A 23604-nucleotide genomic window follows, 5' to 3' on the forward strand; every position below is an offset into this window, starting at 1 on the left:
TTCGCTCTGTTCTTGCATAAGCCTCAGTGTATAAATAAATGTGACTATGGGACACTGTGTAAGCATGACCAGAAAATAATATTTTCATTAGTGATAGCTGTGTTTGGGGCTCAGTTTTTATCACCCCAGGGTATTTGGAAACACTTAAGTCAATGATTTTCCTACAAAAGAGAGCAAGTAATTGCTACTTTGCTATTTGCTTTCTGGGTGGAATTTTGGAAGTAAAACCCCTCCACTCATTGGACTATTCAAAATAAGGCCATTGGTCAGTGATCCTTGACTCAGTTTCCCCTCATTTTTATTTTAACAGGTAAAGAAATATAATTGAAAGCCCACTAGCAGCTGAGTAGATGAGTGTTTGGCGTCTCTTTGCAGAATTACCTTAGGCTAAGCTCTAGATTTGGAATGTCAGTATTTTTTGAGCCGTTAAGTTAAGCTCACTGACTGCTGAAAAATTTAGTTACTGTTGTTTACCAATGAATGGCCTGTATGGAATTTATTTTTCTTGAGTGACTAGACTTCTAATCTATGTATAAGATGAAACATTTCGTATTTTCAGCTCTGTGCAAGCCCAGTTCAGTATTCAGTGCATGCAGTCCTAATAACTAGGGACAGCAGTTACTACATAAATATTAATTTTCTTTGGAGCCACTTACGTCTGATTTTATGTTGGAATAAATATTGAAGTCAAGAATCATCTCTTTGGTATCCCCAGTGCTAGAATAAACTAGATGTTCAAGTAAAAGGATGTGAATGGATGGTGTATTTTTTTCATGAAAGAATTTCCCCAAATTAAGTAAAAAAAATGTTAGTTATGGAAAAGAGTGACAGTTATTAGCCACTACCCTTTGTGGATGAGGAATCCCACCCAGAGCCATGGTTTTCACTATCTAAGTGGAAAAATAGGATGCTAGAGATCTCCAAGTCTAGACAGGGGCAGGTGGCGAGAAGCTAGAGCCTGTGTTTACTGGGGAGAGGAAGAGAAGTTGGTGCGTAGCAACACTGAGTCCCCATGTCCTTGCCCCCTTGACCCTGCAACTAATGATTTTCTAAATTAGATTTAAAAGGATCCAGGAGAAAACAGACTACAAGAACATGAATTCTTTCCATGAAGACACTGATACACAGTTTGCAAAGAAACATCAGTCTAGAAATCTTCACTAATGTGTTTTAAATAGACTAATTTCTTGATGGTACGCATAGGTCAGATTTAGGTGAATCGGTGGTATTTGTGTTTACGTCTTTAAGCATTGACTCGACTGGCTATAAATTGGGTTGGGCAACACTGTATCTCCAACTCTTTCTGGTTTGGAGACTTGATGATTGAAGATGCACTTTTTTAAAAAGAATATTGTTCTGTGGCAGCAGTAGGAGCAATTGACAGTATTATATGCATACCATGCTGGGGAAGGGATGCTTTGGATACACGTGACCTCTGACGGGTGTTCATCTGTGTTGCTCACAGGAGCCGCGGTCCAAGGAGGGCAGCGACTACTTTGACAGCCGCTCAGATGGACTGAACGTGGACGTGCAGGGGCCCTTCCTGGCATCTGCCTCCCTGTGGTCAGCGGGCTCGGCTCAGCTCCTGCCCCAGAGAAGTGAATCGGCTCATGCGATTGGCAGCGATCCCCTCCGACAGAACATTTATGAAAACTTCATGCGCGAGTTGGAAATTAGCAGGACCAACACGGAGAACATAGAAACGTCTACAGAAACCGCTGAGTCCAGCAGCGAGTCCCTCAGCTCTTTGGAGCAACTGGACCTGCTCTTTGAAAAGGAGCAAGGGGTGGTCCGGAAAGCCGGGTGGCTCTTCTTCAAACCCCTTGTCACTTTGCAGAAGGAAAGGAAGCTGGAGCTGGTGGCTCGGAGGAAGTGGAGACAGTACTGGGTAACACTTAAAGGTAAGTGCACTGCTGACTCGCTGAGGGCCCCTGGGTTCATTCCTCCACTGTACTCTTTCCTGGGAGATGTAGCGAGTCCAGCGTTAATTCGAGTTAACGTGAAGGGAGTTGATACAGAATCTTCTGGCATGCTTTACTACAAACACTTTCTGAAACCTGCGTAATGTGTACTTAATATTCACATTTATTTTTCAATTTAATGGTCATACCTTTTTATTTTATAGGTATGTCTGTACCATTCTTTAATACTTTCCCTGCATCTGGGGTGGGGGGAAACCCTAAAAAGTAAACAAAAGTAGTTGAGTTATTTGCAATGTGGGTCTTGAATTTCATATTCTGTACATTTCAGAACCCCAAAGAGGTGTCCTGTGCAGCTTGTCCCACTAAGAATTTCACCTGGATTTGTGTCATCCCACCTTTATGAACTAAAAGTCTAATTGTTATCATCACAAACAAATGCTTTGTTTTTAAGGCAAAGGAGCTAGGGGTAAGAAGTTGTTAAGATGACAAAAGTTGCTCACAAGCTTTGCCATTTAAAAACTAGACTCTCCTTGCTTATGGTTGGTGTATAGATTTGAAGAGATTTACATGTCCTGAGGAAGAGCGAGGCTTTAAGTCAATACAGTGTTGATTTATGCAGATGGAAACAGGAAAAGCAGCCTCACAGCCCCTGGCATTTCTGCACAATGTCCTGTGACTTTTTCAGAGGCTCTGAGTGTGGTGTTCAAACCTCATTGTCGGGTGACACTCTTCCTTATCATGGGAGAAAGTAGAAATAGGACTCACGTCTGTGGACGGTATATGTAAAAGGCCTGGAGACCTCCGCAGTACCCCTTTCTTGCTTTGTTTTTGCCTCTATTTAGAAATTGTGAACCCCTCACCCCAGCCTAGGGGTGCTGGTGTCATTTCATAATGACCCTTAAAGTGGTCAAAAGCATGTCCTCTTTAAGTGACATGCTTCCCTAACAACTGGAGGGTTTATGAAACCCAAGACCAGCATCTCACACAGATCGCTGTCCTGACCTCCGACTCCGGATTTGGCTGGTGGCTGAGAAGGGCAGAGAGCTTTCCTACTTTTGGCTTCCTGGGGATGCTGGTTCTTATATGATGGAAGGGATTTGGAAAGTTGGAATAATAGATTAAGTCTCACAAGACACAATTATGACGGGATATGTCATACTTTAAGGTTTAATCAAATAACTACTGGCGTACAGGATGGGGTGATATGGCTGCAAAGTATGACAAGTGAAGACGATTTGGAGGGTTTGATTTGCAGTCCATTCATTGAATGAGTTTCCACTGGGATAAGGCTAAAATAAAAGTACATGTGTTCTAAAAGAGTAAAAGTAATGCCTGGCTACAGCATTAGCGATGTCACGGGGTCTGCAGCTCCATCCGTCTCTCTTTCCGCTGCCCTACTCAGAGTCGGCCTTTCTCTCCTTGGGGCCAATCCTGCAGGAGACTTGTTAGTAAATAAAATGATTCTCCAAAAGGATTCTACCTGAAGCATCTCTAACTGGAAGGGAGAGTGAAAATGTCCCCTTAGGGGAGCGAGCATCTGGAATTGTTTGTGAATCACAGTCTGAAACTGCTTCCTATTTGCATAATATTTAGAACGGATGCACTCTGCTCCATAACGTGTCATGTACCTGTTTTTTTAAACGTAAAATTCATTTGTTAAAATTGATGCTTTGGGAAGTTGTTACTGTCTTATGGCTTTGAACCCCCAGTGTATACCCCATGGAGGTGAACTGGTGGTGATGGTGGTGGTGGTATGTGTGTGTGTGTATGTGTGTGTGTGTCCATGTGTCCATATCCTACTTTGAGAAGCGGGGCTGCAAGTGACACCAAAGGGATTTAGAGCCATGTCATTTGGAGGATGGCATAAGAATCTAGGAATATTTAGCCTGGAGGAAATAAGAACTGGGGTGAGAGTAAGCAACTGTCTTGTAGAAGAGACATTGAATTTAGTCTGATTCACCAGAGGTTAGGCGGGAACTAATGGAAGACAAGCTGATTCTGGATTCATGCAAAAAACAAAACAAAACAAAAAAACACCAACCAAACAAAAGAAAGACAGTACGTTCCTGGGTGCCCTGCTACTGGGGACATTTGCACACAGCCAAACTGTTGGAGGCTTCCTGGGGGAGAGCCAGGCAGGTATGACTTAAAGTTGGAAATGCCTGTCTTCAGGTTCTTATCTTCCATCCTGAAATCTACACCAGGAGCTTCTGGCTGCTGACGTCAAGGGGCAGGGACTGTGCGGGGTTGTCTTGGATGATTGCGAGGTCTGAAGTTTTGCCCGGGCCTGGCTGTCTCAGTACTTGCTAGTAAAACACTTCAAAACCTACGGATGAAGGGTGCTTTGTAAGTGTAACTGTTATCAAGTGCACATTCCTTCGTTTCCTTTGCAGCCAAGGAAAGGCATGCGATAAAGATGTCTTTTCCCCAGCATAACCTTTTCCATGTGACTTTCCACACCTCTTTCCTCTGGGAATTCAATATGTTGAGTTCAGCTTTCTTGGCTTAGAATCCAAGTTGTAATGTTTGGATTTAACTATTTGGTTTAACCTTAGTTGGAAATATACATACTCGTCTGTGTCTCTATACACACGTACATTGGTGCAGAATTTTAAAATTATCTTTGAAGTATCTAGTATGGAAGTAGACTGGGAACAGTGTTCTGGAGAGAGTAGCTATTGGCAAGCCATCTGGTTACCTTCCTACATTGAATGTATGCAGGTATGCTAAGGGCGCAAGTGTGTTTTAGGGCTTGCAGGATGTAACAAGTTTTAACAAGGATAATTCTGTTTTTCATCTGTCTTTTCCCAACAAGTGGATTTTCATGTGGTTTGTGGGGGGCAGAATGGTTGGCAAGGTCATTAAAGATATCCCTCAGAATGCACAACAGATGGGTCCATAAGTGATTTTTGGATGCTGCTGATTTTGCCCTGTGATAGACCTGAAATGGGGAATGGAGGGATGAGCGTGGGTTGAGACGGTGTCAACGAAAAGGTGGGTTTGAGTGTAGACCGAGATTAATTGCTCTCCTTCTACTGGTGATATTTCTGCTAATAGTACGTCTTCCATTATTGTACGTCCACTGCTGTTCCCAGGTCATGGCATGTCACACAGTGTGTTTTCTCTTTCTGCTACCATGACAAGAACTTCCACTGTCAACCCTCCAGGCCACCCGCAGCTCCTGGCGGGGACTGGTGGTGCTGACAGCCACAACCGTGGGGGGCGCAGGAGGCGTGGCTGTAGCCTCTTTCCATCAGAGCCTAGCGTCAGAGACGCAGATTACGTTTAACTTGATGTCATAGATTTACGGTTGATTTCCTGTTCTTTAAATTCAATAGCAACAAAAGTCTGCATGTTGTTTTAGATCCTGGGCTGGCTCTAAAACAAAATGCCCTGTTTTGGTTGCATGCTGCCACGTCAGAGCTGCATTCTGCGGCAGATAGGCTGTGAGGTTTGGCAATATCTTGGCATGTGCCCAGTATTGTAGTCATGTCCTCTAGATGTAATGGTTCAACCCATGGCCACTAGGAACACAATGTGAGGGAAACTGGGAAGTCATCGTCAACCCATTGGAAAGAATTTGGACGTGGGCATAGCCAGTGTTGCTGTGTCACCTTTGCCCTGGTCCTGGGGTTCCCAGGTCATGGCATGTCACACACGCAGCAGTAGTGTCAGACAGGCCCTTCACAGTTGAAGGACTGGGGATATTGTTTCTAATGCATCAGAGACTGATGGAGGAAGAGAAGGGCTCAGCTCTGCAGAATCAGCTGGCCATAAACCTCTTACTACTTTCCCAGGTTCTAAGAGCCTCTCTCAGCCTTACTTTGGGTGAGTTTTGTTTGTGGGAAGAGATTGCTCAGTGCTCCTTGAAATCGTGAAGCACCATGGAGGGAGAGAAGGCAGTCCTGGTGATGCTGTTTCTGAGGGCAGAGTGAGGGGCAGGAGTCTTTTTCTCTTGGCTTCTGTGCTATGCTGGGTTCCATTATACAATCTTGTATGTCCACATTAAGACTTATTTTTACAGCAAGAAGTGAAACTGGCAAGACTGAAATAGTTTATAAATTATAATTATAATAATTATAGTACACTCCTAGCTAATTATCAAAGCAGACCCATAATAACTTCTACCTACAATACTTTCTTAGGGGAAAGCTATGTACTTGCAATGATATGTGGCAGCATTTTTAGAGTAATATTTTAAAATTCCGGGATATTTAATTTCATTTCTCTCTCAATCTGAATTAGTAAGATGACAGCCATATTTCCTATCACGAGATAAAAGACTATACTAAAATTATTTTATATGGCATTTGGAGAATAAACTGGGTGCTTTCTCATAAATGTTTCCTCAGGTCTACTCAGTATATGTTGCCACATATTGTAAGTGTAAAGCTCCTTTAGTTAACGAACATGGGCTTTTCTTCTGTCTCCTGAGTTCAGCTCTCTTAAATAACGTGGTGTTGTGCTGAAGAATGGGGGCTCTGGGGCCAGAGGGTCTGGGACCAGCTGTGGACCTGCACAAGCGGTGTAGCATCAGGTTTCACACCTGTGAAATGGGTTTGTAAGCACGCCTGCCTTCTGGGGCTGCTGTGGGGACTAAGTGAGCCAGTCCGTGTGGCTTATGCAGCGGAGTTCCTGACAAGGAGTACGCAGCAATAAATGAACACTTGGTGTTGTTCTTACCCTTAGTGCCTGTATAAAAATGTCTCATTTTCACCCGAGTTATTGCTAATACACCGAGGCATATGTTGGCTACCAGAATTTCCTTTCGTATTGGATAGTTCTCTCATGCAGTTTATTATTATTATTCTTGTTGTTAGTTTTAGATGTGTCCCTTCCTCCTCATTCCTGTCCTAGATCCTCAGGACGTGTGACAGGGCCCTGGCTTTTCTTCTGTCTTCACAGGATGCACCCTGCTGTTCTACGAGACCTATGGGAAGAATTCTCTGGATCAGAGCAGTGTGCCCCGCTGTGCCCTGTTCGCAGAAGACAGCATCGTGCAGTCCGTCCCAGAACACCCCAAGAAGGAAAACGTGTTCTGTCTCAGCAACTCCTTCGCAGACGTCTACCTTTTCCAGGTACCGCTGAGCTTCCTACACATAGGTGGAGGTGACAGCTTACCTACTATTGGGAGGAGAAGGAGCGGAACTAAGGGACACAGCTGAGTGAGCAGACGCTTAGGTAGGCTGTGGATTGGGGCTTAACCAAGAGAATTAGCCTGTGTAATCCAGGTGCCGTAGGGCCAGCACAGGTCCGGTTTTTCATCCAGTGAGCATTTCCTGGGTGCCCGGGGACCCCTGGGGTGTCTGTTCCTCGTGAGCACTTGAGTGCAAGGTCCAAAATTCCCGGAGTGGAGGCTTTTTAAACGAAATTTAGAGAATAAGGAGAGAGGAGAGGTTTAGCTTCTTCCCAAGAATCCCAGGGAAGTGAAAGAAGAAGCTTTTCAGGAAACCCTCATAGAGCAAATGCTGTAAGGTCTCGTCTCCCAGTGGAAGCCGTCTTAGGACATTAAGATTCAGCTTGTTTGCTGCTAGGAGTTCTAGCAACTTTGTAGCAAACAAGAAGTCACACAGCACGGTGGTGCCAAGCCAGCTGTATTGGGGGCAGGCTTAGGTGTGAGTCCTGGTGCTGTTGTTGGGTACCTATGTCTTCTTGGAGCACTAACCGAACTTCTGTGAGCTTCGGACCCTTCAGCTGGTGGGATAATCATAGCTTCTAGGATTGCTTTGATACAGTGTACATGTGATAAGTGCTAAACACTATTATTTTACTCTAACTATTACTATTAATAGTAAGTGACTCTAAAAAAGATGGGGGTGATGGCCAGGAAGTGAAGCGCGCTTCTGAAATGCTTTCCAGTCCGCATCCAATGCTGCATGTAGGCGCAGCATGGGCTGTAGATTAGATCTGGCTGAAGGTTCGTGGAAAACCTCACAGGTCCTGGGGTCAGATCTCTGATGAAGTTGGTCCTGGATGCCCCCGGATCCCTGCAGAACCACAAAGTGTTCTCTCACTGACTCTGGTTGTCTAGAATTCTCTGAAGTGTTCCCTACAACAGGATTTCCCGGCATCAGTACCAGGTCCAACGCATTGGGCCTCTGGCCTTAATGGCTGTTCCCAACCTGACTTGACTTAACAAGAGTCAGGGCCTGAGGTGTGATTTTCCTTCTCTGAACAGAAAGGTTGCTTAAACCTTCTATGATGCTTTAAAGCAAAGTAATGAGTTTGTGTTAATCTGAATTGTATGGAAGGTAAATAGATTAAATCTGCCTGGACTTTTTAGGGGCAAGTCTGAAATGAATATTTTATTTTGTGCCTCAGGCAAAAATAGCCTTAGTTTTTAAGAAACTGTCCCAGTAGGTCCAATTGTATGATACCAGAGAGCACTGGAGATCCACGCCGTGGCTCGAATACATGTGGTTATTTTTGGACAGCAGGAAACTGAAACTGCTTTCCAGCCTGCTTAGATCCACATGTCTCTGCCCATTCTGCTTTATTCAGACTTTATTTATTGTTTCTAAAATAAAGTATTTTCCTTCCATGAAAATATATGGTCACTATGTCTGAAGGTACTGAAGAGTAGAGAAAGAAAAACCACTACCCATGTTTCCGGTATTCAAAGGCAACTGTTTTAATTTTATTGTGTACTCCCCCCATAGTCTTTCGTTGACATTTTTCATAATTGAGTCCATAGTGTAGATGAAATTTCTTACCTAGTTTTCAGAATTTACCATTTTAGTCCTCGTATTATCTCATTTTATTAAAATTATAAAGATAAGCTGCCTTTCAGAGAGTGGCGAAACGTAACACTGAGCGCTCATACCCTGGTTTCTTATGACTCCCTTGTTTGCTTATAGCTTGATTCTAGTGTGTCTTCCCGTCATATGTGGGGCTACATGATTGCTTCTTTTCTGCTTTCGATGTTCTCACAGACCCTTTGAAGTCAGGGAAGCCTGCAAACTTGAGTTGAGTGAGTGTGTGCATTTTTTAAATTAAACAGTTTTTATGAAGTGAAGGTACTTCTTGGGTTTTACACATCAAAGCCCAGCCTGCTGCTTTGGAGAACACTTTGTGGTAAAACAATTCCAAATAGGTTTTTTTTTTCCCCCACCCTTCTATGTTTAGGCCACTAGCCAGACAGATCTGGAAAACTGGGTCACTGCCATACATTCGGCGTGCGCGTCCCTTTTTGCAAAGAAACATGGCAAAGAGGACACAGTTCGGCTACTGAAGAACCAGACCAAAAACCTTGTTCAAAAGATAGACATGGACAGCAAGATGAAAAAGATGGCAGAGTTACAGCTGTCTGTGGTGAGCGACCCAAAGAACAGGAAAGCCATTGAAAACCAGGTACTATTTATTTCCATGAGTATTGTCATCCATTGCTCTTGTCACTCGCAGCAAATTCGGATGGTAGCAATATTTCTTCTATCTCTGGGGGTAATAGTTTGTGTGGCTTCTCATTTCAATTACTTAACGGTGGCGCTTTTGTGATTTGTGTGATGCGATATGCTTTACAACCTTTGGTTGCTGTATGTAGATAGTGGAATGTTTTGCGACCAAGTCTTTTTTCTTGATATTAAGTAGTTCCTTCTTGCTCAGCTGATCTTCTCATACATTGTCACTTTCAGAACAAAATCTGTATAATAAAATTAGTAGAAGATTAGACAGGTAAGGTTCTAATTCAAAGGATGGCTTTGGAAAGCATGGGTTGGTACGGCAGCTACTCCCGTGTCTGTGGATTTCAAAAAACCAGTATTTTTTCTGTATTACAGATAAGGTGCTAAAGAAAATGCTTTCTCTGGTCTAATTGCACATTTATATAATTAAACAGGTAGTTTCTATGCTGTTTGCAGGTTAGAGGAGGAGAAACAGCTTGTTAATATTTATTTTCCTTGGCTCAGACAACCTAAGCACTTAGACAAGTGTCGGTGGAAGTTCTAGCATCCTGGTCTTTATAAATGCACGATGAAAGTAGTGCTTTTGGGAGATTAACCAGGCAGTGGCTTGGAGGGCAGATTGAGTGGGGACAGTTACTGAGCAGTAGATGGCACTGGTCTGGATGTGCACTTACGAAGACCTAATCCAGATAACATCACAGAAGTGTAACAGTTTATATGGAAAATGGATTTCAGAGTACATTATTTCTATTTCTATAGAATCTTTTAAGAAAGATTTCTATTAAAATATAGCTAACTTACTGTATAGAATCTTAAAGATATTATCTTACATTCTTGAATTGAACTGTTCCTCGAACAGAATGTGCCATTTATTTAAAGAGAACCTGCCAGCAAACTGCAAACTGCAAGATCCTTTTAACAAGGAACTGAACAGGAAGTTGAAAGTGCCAAGGAGAATGAAGGAGGTGGGAGGGTGTTTGGGGTTGGACAAGAACACAGCTGCTAGAGGAAGTGCTGCCACCCGGTGCTCAGCTTATTTTTGCGTCCGCCTGCTTCCCATCGAGATGCTCGTATCTGGGAGGAGCTCAGCTCCTGATCTCTCAGCTCTCTGTCTGTGTGGCACATAGGGATGTGGTGCTACGTCAAGGGTACATGGCAAATCAGAAAGCTTGAGGAGAAGGAGAAATGGTTATCCCAGTGTTTTCGTTGTACCACGTCTCACCCATGGTGCTGAATTTCCAGGATCCAGTAGCCTCAGTCTGTGTATTGTGAGAGGTTACCTCATGGATTCAGGTGTCTGAGAGGGTTGAGGGCGCCCCAATCAAAAATCTCATTCTGATTGTAAGGGGAAAAGGTACGGTTTTAACGTGTGTGTGTGTTTTGAAAAATGATAATGTTTTATTGCTACCAGCAGGAGAGGCCTGCTGCTCCGGGCTCAGGGTATGTGTGGTCTGCGAGGAGAGGACAACTGGGAACCTGGAAGGAAAGGGGTGGTCTGGAGGCCAGCTCCCAGGACTCCTCAGATATACTTCTGGGAACGGGGAAAGGAGTCACAGCAAGCTACCACCAGGCTGCCAATAAGATATCTAGCTGCCCATCACAGTTGAGGTCCAGTTTCTTCATCATGCGGTCAAGGACACCGGAGTCCTTCCGGTTCTTTGTGAAGGCAGCCCGTTCTGTACTCGTGAAGCTCAGGAACTCAGTCTCAGAGAGATGGGACGTGTTACCGTCCTTTCCAGCATGATTCTGGAAAAGAGCAGTCAGACGCTCGATGCACTGCTTGGTCTCTGTAGGGATGATGTTTTGGCCATGTCAGAGTGGAGTGAGCAGTGAGGCGCAGAGGCTGTAAGCGGGCGCGGTGCTGCGAGCGCTGGGTGGTGGCTGGCGGCGGGAGCTGGGTTTAACTGGCTCTCTGAAATTTAAGTTTGAAGCCGTACCTAAGTCCCCTGGAGGTGATGCCCAATCTGGAGTTTTCAGTTCCTTCTATATCGTCAAATGCTTAGGTCCAGGGAGAGAAAGGAAAGTTTAATGACATCGAGCATGTCCTGGCCCATCTTGCCTCCTCCCGCCACGGCCACGAGAAGTCCAAGCCAACATTTTTACAATTAAAATTTCCATTAAATGTAATGGTATTCCTTTGCAGTTTTATTCCTAAGTTGATAAATACTTCACTTACGATGCCACAATTGGTATTATTCTCTGATTAGGAAGGGAGAATTAGTTTGACATCAATCCCTAGACAAATCCAGAGGTCTAGGATGGTTGGGTGGCCTGGCGAGAAGCTCTTTGAAAGAATTAGGGTAATTATTAGTACCTGTGGCCCCACTATCCATTCTTTGAAAGGATCGTTACGTCAGTGACTTTAAGCAGACCGTCCTAATACTGCTAATTATTAGGAGTCCCCTAATTATTCCCCTACATTCTCGAATTGAATTGTTCCTCGAACAGAATATGCCATTTATTTAAAGAGAACCTGCCAGCAAACTACAAACTGCAAGATCGTTTTAACAAGGAACTGAACAGGAAGTTGAAAGTGCCAAGGAGAATGAAGGAGATGGGAGGGTTGGACAAGAACACAGCTGTCTCGTCCCCTTCCCCTTGTTCTTCCCCTACCCCACCGGTTGCCCTCACCCTTTCCACACACACACTCACCATCTCACATTACGTGTGTCAGTTTTTGGTAAGAAACAATTTGGATGGATCTTCAGAAATTCCACCTGAAAATACTCTCCCCACCTCACGGGCAGTTTTTAAGGTTGTAATTTAGTCCTGTTTTCCCAGAGGGCTTTGCGGGAATTACATTTGTTGTGCCCCTTGTCCTTAACTCATCTGCCGGATGGTGGTAAAGAGAGCTCTTTGCTCTTTATTTGTAGATACAAAGTGTATGAAATGTTAAGGCGGGGAACAAGCATATGCTTACGATTACTTTTATGAGATGGTCTTTGACGGGAGAATGTTATGTGAGCCTGCAAAGACAAAGGTATTGACAAATCGAGACCCATAAGAACACCGTCTCCCAAATATCCCATAACCATAGTTTTCTCTAAATTACCTTTTAAAAACTTGTAAAGAGCAGTGCTTTATCTACTTAAACCATTTAAAAATTTCAACTTCACTGTAGTTTATTTTACATAGAAGAAAATATTTACTTTATTTATGTAGCCCTTTTCCCCAAAGACCCCAGGAACCGCAGATGAAGTCATTTATAGCTTAGTAATAGCTTAACTTACAGGGCCCATTATATCATGAAGATACAGTCTCTGCGACAGGTTTTCTTTGAAGTACTTGGGTGGAAAAGATCCTTGTCGCTGATCTTTCACACTGTGATCTTATCACAATGATAACGGCTCAACCTTACACTGTTGTGTGACGACGTACTTTGCTTAAAAAAGGCCTTTGCTTAAAAAAGGCCAATCGTATGGTCTTATCCTGCCCTGCAGCCTGTAGGCCTGTAGGATCTCCGTGGGTCTGGATGACACAATTTTCATCAGAACATATCCAGTGTGGAGCCGACCACGCAGCCAGTCCACGTGTCAGATTCCTTTTGAAGTTCTGAGGGAGGAAGCACTGTAAATTAAGTCCAGTTAGTACTGTAGTTTGCTTTCCATTTATTATTTCAAACAAGCGAACAGGGACAAAACCTCACCACCCTTAGGGGGTCTTGGCCTCTTCCCAGATGGCCTGCCCGCCATCCTCTCCCCACTTCCTGACTCATTCTGTGCCTTTCTCACTTCCAGTGGTTAATTAGGCCAGAAGGAGGAGGCAGTTAGAATAGGGAGATGGTCCGGTGGGAGGAGCAGACTCAGTTGGTGGGCTTGGGACGGCTCTGGGTTTTGTGAGACATGGGCTTCATTTTAAACATGTACTTAAAGTTTGAAAATCAGAAAGAGGATGGATTGAATTTAGACAATTGGAAACTGTGGTGAAGGGAACAAAGTGAACAAAGCCTTGAGGAAAATATGATATGGGGTATGTGTGTGGGGTGAGCAATTTGGAGAATAAGCCTTGGAGAGGAGAGTATTTGTGAAGGGGTTTGACAAGGTCAGACTGTGGAGTTGCTGGGCCAAGATGTGGGCTTCAATCAGCAGGCAATGCGGAGAGGATGGAAGTATTTGGGGCAGGAGATTAACATTCAGTTTAGTTCATTGAGCGCTTATTAGGTGCATACTCTGGGCCAGGGAAATTCGCACAGACTAGGGATTCCAAGATGCTGTCTTTGTCTTCAGGGAGCTCTCAGGCTAGCAGGGCAGCAGACAGTTGAGCGTGTAATTTCCACATCATATAATAAATGCAGAGCAAATGCTATTCCAGAGTGTGTGGAAGACAAACGGGAAGATTAGCCTCCTGTGTTGTCAAGGAAGACTTCCTGGAGGAGAGATGCTTGAGTTGCTTCTTGAAGAATGAGAAGGAGTTAATCAGGAGAGGGATGGAGAAGGACAGTCCGGGCCCAGGGTCAGCGTGAGCGAAGGCAGAGGGCTCTGAAGCCATGGGACGCCCCCAGCAGTGTGATTTTTCAGGCACACAAGGTGCAGGTGGCGAGAAATGTCGGGGTGAGTAGGACTGTCTTGCATCGTCCCTGTATCAGCTCAGAGGCTGATCCTCCTCGGATGGGTCTTCCAAACAAGGCCAGAGTGGTTTTTGCATCCAAAAAGCAAATCTGACCAAGTGATTACCCGGTTTCCTTTAAAACCTAAAGTCCTTCAGTGACGTTCCCTTCTAAAGTCCCTGGTAACCTCGCCTCACCTTGACCTTCATCTAGCAACACCGTACTTCCTGTTGGGTCCACTTCTTTCTTTAGCTTTTTCCTCAGGCAGAGAAGACCCACGTAGGCCATTGTGCAGACATGCCGTCCCCTCTGTCATCAGGCTCACCCCTGCTCCTCTGTGATGAAGGCTTTAGGGATTACTTCCTCCAAAGAGCTGCCCTTGACTCCCCTCCCACCCACGCCACCAGGGACCCCTTCATTGCTCAGGGTCTCTCTCTATCACTGCTCTCGCCACATTGTTTTATAATCATCTCCCGTGTATAAGGTTGCTCCTTGTATTAAATATGAGCTCCTAAGGATCCATAGCTTTCCCATCTCGGGACCCCTGCTACTTAGCTGGAGTTCACGAGTGAACGCACGCACCTATGCCTGCTTTCTGCTTTACTTCTGCGCTTTGAGTTCTTGTCTGTGTCATTCTGCACCCCACTCCTCACCAGCTCTTGGCCTCTTTCCCTCAGGCCCTCCCTCCTTCATTCCCCAGCTGATATGTCCTGTCTTTTGCCTCATACCCCGTCCTGATGGTCCCTGAGTTTTTTTATGGGCTCCCATCTCAGACTGTGATCATGTGTGATTTCACAGTAACTCCATGAGGTGAAGTTGTGTGTATGGCCCATTTGGTGGATGAGGGAATGGATCTGGGAAACGTCAGTGTCACCCAGCTGGTAAGAGGCAGAGCTGGGATTGGAGCACATGTCTGTGCTCCTAACCAATGGGCCACACTGCCTCGCAGTAAGACTTTTGTGAGTCAGATTGTGCTTCCCTTGACAATTGACCATGCGATGAATAGTTTTGTGTAGAATAGAAATTAATCCTGGATTTACTTGTTTTCATAACTTGCATTTTTTTCACCTCGATTGAATGGGAAGTATATTTATTGCAAAACGGAATGAAGTCTATGGCCTGTGAATTATATCTCAAAGGAAAAAACAAAACGGATTCTCCAAACCTTAGCTGGTTGTTCTAACCACTAGTGAACTTCAGTGTAATGTGTGTCACTGGATGAGTTTTTTTGTGAAGTAGGTTTTCGTGCTTGGAAAATACGGCATGGGAGTTTTTATTAACTTATTCCATCAAAAAGGAAAAACGAGTTATCTTGTAGGATAAACCTAGTAATGGACAGATGACCAAATGACTGAATGGTAGAAAATATCTTTCTAGGAGTGTTGGGTGTGGCGTGAATGTACTTGTCATCTTTTTTATGTGTCACTTATTCATCTGTTATTTTTAGCGTTAGACCTCATCTGCTCCCCCTTCCCACTTAGACCATAGCCTTTCTGAGCTCATTCAATGAATGTAGCTCTGTTAGCAGCAACAAGTAAACTCTCAACATTGTATTTGTGTCATTGCTTAACACTGGCAGTTTTCCTCCTTAATTTTGTTAATTTTTCCTTTTACAATGAAAAGTCACGAAAACCTCCTTCGAGTGAGTTTTCTTCATCCATGTCATTTTTATGTTTTGTGCATGGATGTGAGAAGAAGTGAAAGCTCACTGTACATAGAAGTTGCATTTTTATTCTTATGTCCTGGTATTTAGCTTAAAAAGAACAAAGAAATGTCTAGGGGAAGTTATCAGCATTTAGGGAATTTATACAAGCGGGGAAACCAATTTTGGTTTAAGGCAATTGATTTTGGGCATTTTAGTTTTCGATAATGTTAGAAAAGAAAATCTCCAGAAATTCCTTGATAAATGTAATAGCAGATAACATTACTATTTTAGTGATGAATGAAATTTACTGACAGCATATGTAAATAGCTCCAAAACTGTCCTCTATTTCTCCCTTTACATTTAAAAAAATGTATGTTTATCTCCTCCTTTACCTCATCTTTTGAGGGATAATTATCAAATACATGAAACATGACTTTAAATTTGGGCTGGAGTTACACATTAAGGCCGGTAAGAAATTGAAATGCTAAATGCCAGTATGACTAGGGCACATCAGTGAGAGTGTAGATAGTCTTACATCCTCCAGATGGACACCTGGGGATTGGTGGCGAGAAATAAAGTAGACAGTTGGATGAAAATGGACCTGAAAGTTGCTGAAGTATTTGTGTAGTGCACAGATATCTGCCTTATGAGTGAGGGGACCTGGGATTCAGGGGCGACATCATAAATACTTGGTTGTGGCTTGTCCCCCAATGTTGTTCCCATCAGGCTCAGCGTTGGGCCTTTGCTAGTCTGGAAGGACTGGGTTACTACCTGTCACCTCACTTCCCTTGTGGGTCTCAGGCTCCTCTGCTGAGAAAAGAAGGTGTGGTGATCCCAGTTGCCTTGAAAGTTCATTTTCTACATGGACGGCCTTTCTCAGTAGTATGAGGTCTGTTTTGAGCTTGTGGGTCTGATCTTTCTGCTGCCCTCTTCCCTCCAAGTCCCCCAAGCCTCTGAACCCATGTCCTCACCATGCTTTTACCTGCATATTCTCCCAAGTCCTTCTCTACAACTTCATGAGGGAGTCTGAAGAAAGAAAAGTCAAGTATTTCATTGGTTCTTAACCAACCACAAATCCTCATTTAACCTCCATGACTGATTTTTCTCTATAAAGAACCATGACCTTACGAACAAGATAATGATTGTCTTTAAATGTGGAATGCAGGTGTGACTAATGAGATCTGTGAGGATGAAGGCTTTAGTAGTTAGGGTTCTCCAGGGAAACAGAACCAACAGAATGTATGAACCAACTATATAAAGAGGTTTATTATAAGGAACTGGCTCATGTGATTATGGAGGCGGGCAAGTTCCAAGATCTGCAGAGTGAGTCAGCAGGCTGGAGACCCGGGAGAGCTGATGGTGTGGGCCTACTTCAAGACTGGTTGGCTCAAGAAGCAAGATGAGCCAATGTTTTATTTCAAGTCCAAAGGCAGGAAAAAAGCCAGCATCCCAGTTTGAAAGCCATCAGGCAGGAGGAATTCTGCCTTATTGGGGGAAGGGTATGTCTTTTTGTTCTCTTCAGGCCTTCAACAGATTAGATGAGGCCCACCCACATCAGAGAGGACCGTTTGCTTTACTCCATCTGCCCATTTCAATGCTAATCTCATCCAAAAAAACCTCTTACAGAAGCACGCAGAATAATGTTGGACCCCACATCGGGGTACCCCATGACCCAGTCAAGTAGACACATAGAATTAACCACCAAAGAGGCTCAGTTTGGATAAGGATAGGCAGAACTGTTGAAACAGAAGTCCCATCTCATTTGCATTTTCTACTAAATTCAATTTTAAAATTACCTCTATAGTGGACAGTATTGATTGAGATACTAGTTTCTGGAAATGTGATCACATGTGTGATCGAACGTCTGATCTTTATAAGATCGACTTTAAGCTGTGGGGGTCTTACAGCCGTCTTCTCTCCAACAAACCTAAGCATCTGAATCCATGTTCTGCCCATGAATTCAGCTGCCTTTTGTCCCAAGTTCTGGGTGGAGAGCTCTAGGTGTGCTAAAGATTATTCAAGCGTTTCTGACAAAATTTTATTATTTCCTGTTTAGGGTGGAGCTGTCTTTACCTTCCAGTGGTGCTTTGATGTGTAGTCACATAAGTATATTAAATGATGCCATTAAAAATACTTTGCAAACTGCAGAATTCAGTGAAAATGGAAGAGATTGTCGTCTTCCCTGATCTATAGTGATTGGCAAAAACCTGGAATTCATTTTATTTGATGTTTTTTGTCTTTTCAATCCACTGTAAATGACATGGGCTTCTTTATCTTCTGGTATCCAATGGCTCATGGGTTTTCTTTCTCTCATGCCTTCACCTCCAACAGAACCCCTGGAAATTATCTCGTCAACTATTTCACGCGGAGCTATAAATGAGAGCTAAGCTTTAATACACTACCCAATATGTAGAAATATCTACATATTAATTGGAAGACAAAAGAACGCATCTATACTTGTGGGAAATCAGCTAGAGAAGATATTTGTGAGACAGACTGGGAGTATAGATTTCTCTGGACCTTAATAGCTTGTGATAGGTGTCAGTTTATGATTACATCGTGCCCATCCATTACTTCTGGAATCTAGAATTGTCTAATACTGCAAGACCAAGCAGAGGTTTGCAGTTTCAGTTTGAAGTGTCTTGTTAGTCTAGAACAGTGGTCCTTGCTAAGGGTACGGACTGGAATTGCTGGATGTGCTTTTGAAATATAAACTTTCCTAGACCTCACATCCAATGGGTAGAATGTTCAGGCATAAGACCTGGGCGTCTTTACTTCTAAAAGCCGACACGTCCTTTGGCTCTTCATTCAAGGCTGACACCAGGATGCTATTACGTGGCTAATGAGGGGGGACAGAATGTTAAATGAGGTTAAAATCACAATGCAGATTGAGATTTTCAGTGCAAGCTGAGAATTTGTTGTTTTGCTGACAAACAATGATGAATCAACAAATTATTTGTTTAGAGCTTATAGCCATTTTATGTCTTTTGTGGAGAAAATTTGTGCAGTGACCTTCCTAAGAAATAGAGACAGAGAACTTGCAGGGGGCCTGGGGAAGACCCAGAATCGGCACTGCTTTTTTCTGGAGAGAGACTGAGGGGAACATAGTGTTAAATGTTGGGGATCTTTTAAAATATCATATTTATCCAGGATTAAGGGTTGACCTGGAAAGTTTACTGTGAAAGGTTAGGATCTGATTGGGTGCTAAACATGGCAAAACCAGAGATAGTTGTTGTAAATGGAAAGACAATTCTTGTACCGAATCTTTATTACAAGCCTTCACTACAGACCTGTTGAATTTTGAGATTGTTCTCAGCACCATGAGAAGTCCAGCTTTGTGTTCTGCTATCGAATCCCTGTGTTGGAAAGTTACTCGAGTATTCTTCACCTGTTAGTTTATCTTTCAGTGAAGGTCATACTTATACATAACGTATTTTGATATCCTCGGAAGAAGGGAGAGTGGCTCCAGAGTTAGACTGTATTTCTTTACCAACGCATGACTTCAGTTTTGAAGAAGTACATAGACATTTCTGTTGAGTAAATAATTACATGCGTTTTAATTTTATTCAGTTGTAGAGATGGTGCTGATTCTCTGAGATGGCTTACAATAGGAGTAAAGGCTCTATCTGGTCTTATCCCTCAACTCCATTTGCTTTTCACTATTTTGAGTTACTTAGAATACAGAGATGGAACGTCACTGCCTCCATTTATCCAGCATCTATTTGTGTGCAACTCAGTTAATCTGGTTTAAGATCAGAGGCTGTGAATGTGAACGGAAAGGAAACGAAGTGAAATAACTGACTTACGATTGTGCATCCTGCCTTAAATCAGTGTGATTGAGATCAGTGTTGGCGTTCTCCAAAGGGCATGCCATTTTGGCAAGGCATTTATTGGGACCCACTGGCTTGGCTTTGCTTTTGGCCGTCCTGATGAAGCACAGTGCTGTTTGACCCCCTGTGTTTTGGCGGGAGGGCTTGAGCTACAGTGAGCAGGGCAGGCTAATGTCAACCATGCCACACCAGCCAAAATGGACTTTTCCTTGAAGTGTGTGGTAGGGATCATATTTTCAATTTAACCCATGCAGACTTGTCATTTTTATTTCAGTTACCCCTGTTCTTGCTTAAACAGATCCAGCAGTGGGAGCAGAACCTAGAGAAATTTCACATGGATCTATTCAGGATGCGCTGCTATCTCGCCAGCCTGCAAGGCGGGGAGTTGCCGAACCCCAAGAGCCTGCTTGCTGCCACCAGTCGTCCCTCCAAACTGGCCCTGGGCAGGCTGGGTGTCTTGTCAGTTTCCTCTTTCCATGCTCTGGTAAGTTCCCGAAGAAGGCTGTCTCAGCAGCATCCAGGGAGGACCACAGATGCTCACCTCTCTGCAGCTGTGACCTTCAGCGCTGCTGTGACTTAACCCACTAACTGACCAGGGCCACTCAGGGGCCAGGCACTGGGCATGGAGGGTTGGAGACGCCTTCCTATAAAGAGTCCTGGCTTCTCTTAGGAACACAGCTCCTAATAGACAGTTATTAAATATTCACATCTGCACCTGCCTTTCTGTCTGTTCCACCTCGTACAGTCAGGAAGGTGGAATCCCTGAGGGGCAGCCACAATGCTGTGAAGAATGAAAGGGCTGGTTGAAGGCTTTGTATCTGCACTGCAGAGAATCTCCCTGGAGTTTCTGAAATCGCTCCTGTGCGGGTAGCTTCTGTGGGTAGGACTAGCTCAGCCGGGGGGCCCAAGGGTTGTTTTGCTGGCCCTGCTCTCCTTCGTGGAGAGGTCTGAATGTTGTAACGAACCCCGTGTTATCCAGATAAGAGAAATCTCTATGGTGGTTTTAGTTTCTGGTTATGTCAGACACGCAGTAACTTTTTGCACTGATGACAACACAATCATAGAAGGAAGGGCTTACTTCTGTTAAGGCAACGTTAACTCTCTCTGTCACCCTAATAATAGGCTTTAAGACTTTCTAAAACTGTGTTGTAAATTAGGTATGTTCCAGAGATGACTCTGCCCTCCGTAAGAGAACACTCTCACTGACCCAGCGAGGAAGAAACAAGAAAGGCATATTTTCTTCATTGAAAGGGCTGGACACGCTGGCAAGAAAAGGGAAGGAGAAAAGACCTTCTATAACTCAGGTGAGTTCCTTAGCACGCGAAGAACAGCAGACATGGAGGGAAATCCTGGATCTTCTGCCTGCTGCAAATCATAAATGTTCATCGTCCATGAAGAATGAGCTAAAGGTTGGTTCAAAGGAATGCAATCTTCACATGGACTTTTTTTCCCAAATGAAAACATGCAAGTTGCTCAGTCTCCTTTTGACATCCCCCCAAAGAGGTGTTGACACCTTGCTCACATCTGCGATGCTTAGAAACACAAACATAAGAATAATACACAGAAAAGAACCCACCCTTTTCATTGTCTTTAGTACTGATACTTATTTTTCCCATAGGTTTCATATTAAAATAAATGTGTAAAATTAATAATCATCAGTGACTGCAGCTAAATTCTATTGATAGCACCAGATGCTTTGCTCACTTGTCTTTGTGACACGAAGTAGGCAGTTTGTCATCACATTTTACAGACGAAGCGCCTGAGACCTGGAGAGGTTAAGTCACTTCCTTACCCCTGTTCACACAACATCTGAGGGGCAGGACTGGGTCTTGATGTCCCTGCATCCAAAGCCCAGAGACACTGGGATATTCCTGCTGCTCAATTTCCTTGAGGAAGGGCTGCTGTTTTAACATTTTATCAAATAAAAATAGCCTGAGCATTTACTGTTGATATGTGACCCACATACAGTGATTTTATCAAATAAAAATAGCCTGAGCATTTACTGTTGAAATGTGACCTATGTACAGTGAATTGTTTTCAGAACATTTTGAAACTCATGTCTGAAGTATTTCCTAACACTGTGAATACCGTATGTGATCTTGAATTTTATATTGCTGACTGACATGTTTTAAGACTATTATTTTTTGAGAGACTATTGAAAAGATGAGCTATATGATGATCTGATCATTTATGTGAATAGGGGAAATGTTTTTGATTAAGTCTGAGGAAGTGCTCGTTTTTATTTTTAACAGGTGGCTATTATTCTGAATATGCCGTCAATATCATCTGGGAGGGTCACATTTTATGGAACTTTATTTTCTAATTTTTGTATAGATTTATTTGATTGTGTGTAACAGTTTAGTGAATTAGTGAATAACAGGGAAAATATCAATTTCTTTGATCTGCTTATAACTCTGGAACAATAAAGGTGGAGGTGGTGGGGAGTGGGTTGGTTGATCGAAAGATGGCAGAAACACATAAAAGCTCTTTTATGTGGCTACTTTTTTTGTGTACCATACACTATCAGAAAGAATATCACATTTTAAAATTGTGGTTCTATTTGTACTTTAATTGTAAAAAGTAATCATTTGTTGGTTATAAATGGAAACGTATTTTTTCTCTATAAATTGTAGTCAACTATAAACCATTGGCTGATGGTGGGCTTATATTTTTTAATTGAATTTCTATGAAGTTTAAATAACGTCTTTGAGGCAAATTCTGATTTGGATCAAGGCAGTCAATTCTATATCATTAAATGATAAACAACTTGATAACTTGCTTATTTGTCTTAGATATTGACATTTAGCTAATTAGATACGAGCTTAATATGATCTTTACCCCGTCATATATGGTAAGTGTCCTCAACGTAAGATTTCTTGATAAATGAAAGCATTTGTTTGAATGTATTTTTTTTACAAAAGGTATGAAATTAATTATAGTGTTGGTATTTATATAACTGAATGAAGTTGACGTAGTAGGTATCCATAAATGTTTAAGTGGCCTATTCTTTAATGTTTATTATTCTGCTACAAAATCTAGAAGATAAAAATTGGAAAAGTAAAGGAAATTACTCCTAATTCCTTTACCCAAACACAACCATTTTTAATATTCAGCTATATTTCTTCCCAGTATTTATTACATGCACATTTAAAAATAGTTATAAGCTTGATTTTGGTAGCTTTGCCAACTCAACTTTGAGTTCTGTTCCACATCTTCAGAAATGTGTACTTTTTGGTTAAAAGTGACATGAAGAACATCCAGAATGATTTGAATAATGACACTTAGAAAAGTAAAATATGTAGCCATATGGGAAGGAAAAAACTGCAACTTTTTCTTCAAGTGAAAACTTTACGTGTGGTAGAGTAGTAAATAGCACAAATTGTGATATGAAAATCTTACAAAATATTATAGAACTTAAATTTTTAAGTACTGAAAAGGGTAGCTGCCAAATGAATATTGCAGAGCCAATTCATTAGTCTTTTTCCCCTCCTGTCTATCAGATATTTGATTCAAGTTGCAGCCATGGATTTTCTGGAACTCAGCTCCCTCAAAACGCCAATTACTCCAGTGAGGTAAACATTGCCATAGATGGAAGCCATCTTGTTTTACGCTGATGACACAAATGCTAAGTTAAGCAGGCAGTGCTAATTTCAAATTTTTACATGAATCTGTTGAAAATAAATTTAGAATTAAAATGGCCCCTCGTAGGTAAATAAGAGATATTCTTGGAATGCCAAGTATTTTTGAAGGTATCTAAACTCATGATAATTCCATCTTAAAAGTGGCATGACTGAAGTCAAAATAGCAACTTTATTTATTCTTCCCTATCCCTTAGCAATATTTACCCTCATTTGAGAGTTTAGTGAATTCAGAATTGCATTTTCCTCTCAGGGTTGTCAGGGAGCATCACCCAGATCCATGCTATATGAACCAGCAGCCTTTGGATCTCCAAGTGCCCTCAGTGGAACCCAGCACAGGGTCCCCTTCTAGTCACCAGAATTGCTTCTGACTAAAAATGTCCTCAGAACCATTTCTGACTGGAACTCTGGAGTAGGGTGAAGATTGTTGGGATGTCCTTATGCCTCTTCTTTGTGTCTTTTTTCAAAGCCTTGCCTTCCCCTTGAAGCTGTGTTTCATGTTACTGATCTGTTTCTTCTTCTTCTTCTTCTTCTTCTTCTTCTTCTTCTTCTTCTTCTCCTCCTCCTCCTCCTCCTCCTCCTCCTCCTCCTCCTCCTCCTCCTCCTCCTCCTCCTCCTCCTCC

The 23604-nt window shown here is 42.8% G+C and overlaps 1 protein-coding gene across 4 annotated transcripts in view; it reads left to right on the forward strand.

Annotated features, from left to right (window-relative positions):
• The window catches only part of TIAM2 (TIAM Rac1 associated GEF 2), a 250965-nt gene that overhangs the window by 143940 nt on the left and 83421 nt on the right, over window positions 1-23604 (forward strand). For 3 of the 4 annotated variants that reach the window (XM_033096065.1, XM_033096055.1, XM_033096073.1), the window contains 5 exons: window positions 1466-1901; window positions 6828-7000; window positions 9048-9272; window positions 19642-19827; window positions 20501-20647. In XM_033096065.1, coding sequence (XP_032951956.1) covers window positions 1466-1901; window positions 6828-7000; window positions 9048-9272; window positions 19642-19827; window positions 20501-20647 — 1167 coding nt within the window. Of the gene's footprint in view, window positions 1-1465; window positions 1902-6827; window positions 7001-9047; window positions 9273-19641; window positions 19828-20500; window positions 20648-22843; window positions 22916-23604 lie in introns of all 4 variants that reach the window. The other variant, XM_033096123.1, reaches the window with a different exon arrangement.

The sequence above is a fragment of the Rhinolophus ferrumequinum genome, chromosome 3 (genome assembly GCF_004115265.2).
Source record: "Rhinolophus ferrumequinum isolate MPI-CBG mRhiFer1 chromosome 3, mRhiFer1_v1.p, whole genome shotgun sequence".
Taxonomy (NCBI): Eukaryota; Metazoa; Chordata; class Mammalia; order Chiroptera; family Rhinolophidae; genus Rhinolophus; species Rhinolophus ferrumequinum.